The 6,941-nt window shown below is 36.8% G+C and overlaps 1 protein-coding gene across 3 annotated transcripts; it reads left to right on the forward strand.

Annotated features, from left to right (window-relative positions):
* Window positions 1–3,535: 3,535 nt before the first annotated feature.
* LOC109093127 (neuropeptides B/W receptor type 2-like) lies at window positions 3,536–6,131 on the forward strand. Of its 3 annotated transcripts, none has more exons than XM_019106861.2 (2): window positions 3,536–3,676; window positions 3,904–6,131. In XM_019106861.2, the coding sequence occupies exon 2, from the start codon at window positions 4,057–4,059 to the stop codon at window positions 5,074–5,076; it is 1,020 nt and encodes a 339-aa protein (XP_018962406.1). In that variant the 5' UTR covers window positions 3,536–3,676; window positions 3,904–4,056; the 3' UTR covers window positions 5,077–6,131. The 3 variants fall into 3 exon arrangements, with proteins under 3 accessions (XP_018962406.1, XP_042609723.1, XP_018962407.1); XM_042753789.1 differs by having other exon boundaries at window positions 3,548–3,676; window positions 3,890–6,131; XM_019106862.2 differs by having other exon boundaries at window positions 3,561–3,676; window positions 3,930–6,131.
* The last annotated feature ends 810 nt before the right edge of the window (window positions 6,132–6,941 follow it).

Raw genomic sequence — 6,941 nt, forward strand, 5'->3', positions numbered from 1 at the left:
CGATTTTTTTTTCTCTCGAAGAAGAACTATAATTGACAGCAAATACAAACAAAAATCTATGCAAATTTTAAAATGATTTTGCATGCATCTATAAATTTTGTATGCATCTATAATTTTCTTTGAGTTACTTTGTGTGTGCTGTTGCGCTCATTTGTTTTGATTTCTGTGCGAGTCTCACCTGGCACGACATAAATACATTATCAGTCGCCGTTTACACTGAATGCAATTAAAATCATAATCATTCTCTAGCGAAACTACATGTTTACATGTGGATATGAGCATAAATGTGATATCAAAATTGACCGGCTGGGAATTGGCAGACTGACTGGCCGGTCACTGGTCCAGCTGATCATGAGGAAAATTGGGTATAGGTCGATCGGTGCATCGCTAATAATAATTTATACATCTAACTAAGACTGGGCGATAATTCGATAATGATAATTATCGCAATATAATTTTCCTCGATAAAACAATATGAAGAGTTCAATAAATGTTCGATATAATGTTTATGCGCCAAAAGTGCATGTCCATAGTGTCATTGTGTCCCCTGCCAATGACGTCATAACCCCTCAATTTCCGGTTTTGTTTTGTAGAAAACATATGGAAATACCAAAGACGCTTTAATATGTTGTGCGTTTTAATAGACCGGTGACACACAGTGTAGCATTATAATAGAACTTTCAAATGTATCTAGTAAGATAAAAACAGCGCTCCTTTTTTTCCCACATACGTACGACCGGAAGGAGTGGAAGCAGTCGACTGTGGCATAATAAAAGCTCAGCTGCTTTCGAGCTGTGTGTCATGCTCATTCAGCGGCCTTGTTCTGCTTTGACGGCTTTCAGCCTCACCCTGCTTTATTCTACTACGTTAATAAATCATTAGCTCATCCATGAACATGATTTCTGGCCGAGTCCCATCGGATTGCATCAGCTGTGGGGATGAAGACCACAACTCCCATGATTCCACACTCAGTCACGGCATCATCAAACTACACTACCTGGTCTTTGTTTATTTTGAATATGCATCCTCTAGCGATGAAAAATTTCATATTGTGCCTTTAAATGTATGCTACTATGGGAGACCAATGCTTAATAATAATTTAAAAATCCTGTGGTCACAATAAATTTAACCATAGGTTGCTACAATTTTTACAGATGTTACTGATTTTGATATTGAACAAAAATTTGCCTCTGCATCCTAACACAAGCTTTTATCAAAGGGGCATTTCCAAAAGACAAAGAGTGATGTTATTATTATTAATATTATCAGGCAAACCAAACCTATTTCTTAATTTGAAACAATATCACTCATTAGGGCATGCAGAAACTATGAAATATTGTTTTTTTCTATTTAGATATTTATTTTGTTAAGGAAAAATAATAATAAAGAAACTTTTACTTTGGAGCAAAAATCTGTATCTCTCTATATATATAGAGTGATCTTTTTTTTTTTTTTTTGGCCATATCGCCAAACCCTACATCTAACACATCCCTTTTCTTAAAAAAAAAAAAAAAACAAAAAAAAAAAATGGTTTAAAGGTTCAGAGGTTTAATGTTTTGTAACTTATCTTGTTTTTGTGAAAACCTGTTTCTCAACTGTAACTCAGTTGCTATTTTGTGGTCTACAACATCAAAGAAAGCCATCATAACATGTACATGAAAAATGTAGAAGCACTGGACACAAGATTGTGCAGCAGCAGGCATCACAACAACAACAAAAAAAGAAACCTCAAGGTTGATCTAGTTAAATGTCTACAAATATATAGGGCCCCATTCCTATATTCTGCCTGGGCCCCCAGTTCACTTATGTCAATGGACTTATCAGTGCCATTAGAATGAAAAGTCCTTGTGTCATTGTTCACAAAACAAGACAGTCAAAATGCTTAATCATGTAGTCAATATAACAGTGCACTCTGTTAGTATTACCTGATGTAAACTATGGCAACAGTTTGGATGACAGTTGCTGTATTGAAGTGCAGAAGGCTGCACTTCTTATTTATGCCATATATCCATTTCAAAAGTACAAATTTAAATAAATTTAGTTTGACAAAAAAATAAATAAATAAATAAAGACACACACACATACAGTACATTACAATGTCACTGTGATATAGAAAAGAAAAAGAAATATGGGCACAAAGGTAAAAATAAAAAATCAGAAAGTCCATTGTCAGAGTTCGTAACTCTTGTGTTGTCCTCCGTCTATATATACTTTCCAATTGAAGGTTCATGGGATGCACCTTTGAGCTATTTCAGAGAATTAGTTTGTCATTGGTTGATCTATTCTCTTCGATAAGTCAAGTTTCACTTGCACAATTAATGGCAAATTTATAAAAATCTAATAGAAATGTGTAGAAAATATGCTTAAAAGTTTGACAACTAGATCTACCATTTTGCATTTAATGATTTATACGATGAACTAATGACTAGATGTTGTGAGGGGTAAGACTGCACAGAGAACTATATAATACACTTTGAGCAACATGACAATAGCAACTGATAATATAGGCAAATGTGCCTAGTAAGTTGCATGACTGTACCAAAGCAATCACAACTTGTTCAAAAGAATGAGAAACTGCTTTTATGATGTGCACAAGGGACTAGATGACATGAAGGTTGAAAAAAGTAGTTTTGAGAAGTTCATTTCTGATTCGAGAAATGCACCAAAGTGACTGAGAAAAAAACTATTTTTGCACATAACTGGAGTGCTGACACCTGGTGGGATAAATATACTCTACCCAATAGTATGAGAAGAGAAGAGAAGAGAAGAGAAGAGAAGAGAAGAGAAGAGAAGAGAAGAGAAGAGAAGAGAAGAGAAGAGAAGAGAAGAGAAGAGAAGAGAGGAGAGGAGAGAGGATAAGAGAAGAGAGGGGAGGATGAGAGAATGGTTTTGAGAAGAGTTTATTTATATATTTATAATATATTCATATAGTCAAAAAGAAAGAAATAAAACATGCTGACCATCTTAATTTACCTTGTGAAAAGCAAGCTTCTGTTTTATGCACAGAACATAGATCATTCCATGCTTTAAAAAAAAAAAAATCATTGAAGATTGCTTCATATAGATAAACAACTTATTACATGTCCAGGAGTGTTTCATAATTTTAGGTTCAAAATTCTTCAGTAATATTTATTTTTCACTTCACAAGATAATTTGATAAGTTAATTGATGGACTGGATTTGTTTGAATTACTTGTGGATTATTGTGATGTTTTTATCAGATGTTTGGACTCTCATGACAACACCTATTCACTGCAGAGGATCCACTGGTGAGTTAGCGATGTAAGGCCATACATTTTTCCAAATCTGTTCAGATGAATAAACTAACTCATCTACATCCTGAATGGCCAGAGAGTGAGTTAATGTTTAGTAAAATTTTAATTTGGGGGTGAACTGTTCCATCAATAAAATTTGAATGCGTGCTTATTTTGTTATACATGTATAGCCTAAATAATCTGTTTGAAATATTCACTAAAGGACATGTCAACTCCCCACACATAAACGATCAAAAAGAATGCGTGACTCATTCAGAGATCCGCGAGAGGAGGCAGAAAAAGGAGAGCTCGCGGTAGAATGTGACGTCACCAGTCGCACTTCTTTCCTGCTTGTTGGGAAAGCGCGAGTTGCGCTGCCTGGCGCAAGAGGAGACAGCGCACGGAGAAAAAATATCTTACACGGTAAGACCTCGCACCTTTCACCGCTAGCTGTTGCTTCTTTACTTTTAAAAGTAATAGTTGTAGTTTGTAAATGAACAGGCTACCGTTTTAGGCGTGCAGTATTTTTTATTTTATTTTATTTATCTAGGCTATGTAAATTAAACTGCTATATTCTAAGTTGTGTAAACAATGCGCATATGTTCCAAGTTTCTCAGCGTGCATTTGTTTGAATAGTCTGTTTTCTGCAGGATTGCCAATGTTGTATCACCCTCAGATCTCGTGATGTGTAAAGACACAGATGCAAGACATCGAGCACCTAAGACTCGTGGAGAGATCTGCGAAAGCGAGAGCGCAGCTTTATAAAGTAAAGCACTTATCCCCGGAGGCTCAGCTGTCACACTATGGAGAATATCACAAGCCACTTCATCCCAAACCCGACATGCAACTACAGCATGGACTTATATTATCACAGCTCTCCAAACCGGAGCGATCTGAACTGCACGCCGCCGGCTGACTACTTCTTTTACGCAGATCTGTACGTGGTTCTCCCGGTCATTTACTCCGTGATATGTGCCGTAGGTCTGACAGGCAACACGGCGGTCATATATGTGATCCTTAAAGCACCCAAAATGAAGACGGTGACCAATATGTTCATTCTGAACTTGGCGATCGCCGACGACCTATTCACTTTAGTGCTGCCCATCAACATAGCGGAGCATCTGTTACACTACTGGCCGTTCGGTGAGGTGCTGTGCAAAATCATTTTAAGCATCGACCACTACAACATCTTCTCGAGCATCTACTTTCTGACGGTTATGAGTGTGGACCGGTACCTGGTGGTGCTGTCGACCGTGCGCTCCAAGCGCATGCCGTACCGCACATACCGGGCAGCCAAGATAGTGAGCCTGTGCGTGTGGCTGCTGGTGATCCTCATTGTCATGCCGTTCACCGTCTTCGCGGGAGTCTACATCAGTCCCGACGATACCGAGAGAAAAAGCTGTGTCCTAAGTTTCCCCAGTCCTGAAAGTTTATGGTTCAAAGCGAGCCGGATTTACACCCTTATACTGGGCTTTGCCATTCCGGTGTCTACGATTTGCATTCTTTACACCATGATGCTGTACAGATTAAGAAACATGCGCTTGAATACCAACGCCAAAGCGCTGGACAAAGCCAAGAAGAAAGTGACTATCATGGTGTTTATCGTACTGGCCGTGTGCCTGTTCTGCTGGACGCCCTTTCACCTCAGCACCATCGTAGCGCTGACCACAGACCTGCGGACCACACCGCTTCTCATCGGCATCTCGTACTTCATTACCAGCCTGAGCTACGCCAACTCCTGCCTGAACCCGTTCCTCTACGCCTTCCTGGATGACAGCTTCAGAAAAGCCTTCAAGAAGATGTTAGAATGTAGACCTGCTTGAATGTAAAGCACTTTGAAGAAACGAATGACACAGAGAAGTGAATTCCAGTTGGATTCTAGGATTTGAATTGAGGCAGCAAACAGGATGCAATTAAGGCGTTTAGCTATAGGAATTTTAATTTAATTAGAAATGAAATCATTTATATATAGGATATATGACTGCAATGAGCCTAGTTTTTAATTGGAAAACGAAAGTGTTTTTTTTATTATTATTGCTTGACAAAGCCTTGTAAGACCTAGTAAATATTTGAACATATATTTAAATATATTGTATTACAATATGAAAAGTATTTTAGCACATATTTAAATTATATTTAAATTATTCAGTTATAAATGAAAACTATTGCCATTCAATATTGTGTAGTTTGTCACATTCAAATTCACACTCATAAACTGAAAGCTTCCCAATTATAAGATTATGAATTTTGCCCAACCCTGATTAAAATTACAGTTATGATCATAACTTATTATTGGCAGTGTCTCAACATGTATGAGATGCCCAAGTTGACATTTTATTATTAAACTCATTGTCATTCCATTTCAAATTCCAATTCAATATCCTATAGTTTGTTGCCAAACTCACACTCGATTTTCTATTTTATGCCTAACCCGGATTAAAATACAGTTATGATCACTGTGTCCACTACTTCAGACTCCCATATCCCATGTGTATTACAATAATAAAGGAAAATGTTTTCCTGAGACCAAATTCTAATGTGAGAGTTTGTCTCCCTCTTGTGCTCTCTGTGATGAAATAATGAAGCTGAAATATTTTGAAATGTGCTTCAACACATACATGTCTGACAGCAGTGCCCTGGAATTACAAAATGTGGTATCATTGCTGACGTAGGATGACATCATGTGTTTCTCAAAGAGCAGGGGTTTATTTGTATATATGTATATATATTTGTATAGACCTGCTTTTGTCACATGAAACATCACCACTTTCTGTCTAGCAGCATTTTATCTTAATAGCACATTTGAGACAGTTATTTAAACGTGCATTCCCTTTCCTTTAAATGAATTAATATTAATGTAAAACATTTTTGTGTATATCCGGAGATGTTGGTCATGCAGATCAACACAGTGAAACATGCATGTTACATGGCTTTTTAAATACATGTTGTAAATAAAATGGAATAAATCAGTTGTCTTTCATTTAGTCTCAAGCAGATGTCAAAAAACTAACCGGCCTGCTGCCCCGGGAAAACAGCAATGGCCCAAGGTTTTAAATTAAGCATCATCTAACTCTCTTTTCTACCTCAGGATATTCCAGATATTAGAAACCATAATAGGTCTTGTGTGTGTGTGTGTGTGTGTGTGTGTGTGTGTGTGTGTGTGTGTGTGTTTTATTTTCAAGGGGTGTTTTGGTGTATATTTGGGCCATTTGTTGTACTTTGCAATCATAATTTTATTAAGAATAAGAATAAGACATAAACAGCCCATATCAAGTTCTGTCTGATGTTCTTTCCATTCGCCATCTGGCGGTCTGGAACAGTAACTGATACAGGATTTGTGCGCTTTCTTGGATTGCCACACCAAGCAAGAAGACATAAGCTGACCAGACTGCAAGCAAATGAACGACAACATATGTCCGAATCCTAGTTGGTTACTGCGATTAGTTTTAGTCATCCACACAATGAAACATGATATCCTTTTAAAAATCTAAATTATGAATTATACAACACATGAATAACAATGACAACCATAGTGTTACGATAATATAATGGTGTTAAAAAAAGAAGAAATATTAATATAAAGCCAAACTAAAACTGCATGTTCATAATGTTATTCGTAACAGTACACTATAAATAATAATAATAATAATAATAATAATAATAATAATAATAATAATAATGTTTAAAA

Source organism: Cyprinus carpio, unplaced genomic scaffold (assembly GCF_018340385.1).
Source record: "Cyprinus carpio isolate SPL01 unplaced genomic scaffold, ASM1834038v1 S000000006, whole genome shotgun sequence".
NCBI classification, from domain to species: domain Eukaryota; kingdom Metazoa; phylum Chordata; class Actinopteri; order Cypriniformes; family Cyprinidae; genus Cyprinus; species Cyprinus carpio.

Excerpts from the sequence above, each read along its gene's own strand:
- LOC109093127 (XM_019106861.2), top strand. The coding sequence starts at position 4,057 with ATGGAGAATATCACAAGCCACTTCATCCCAAACCCGACATGCAACTAC.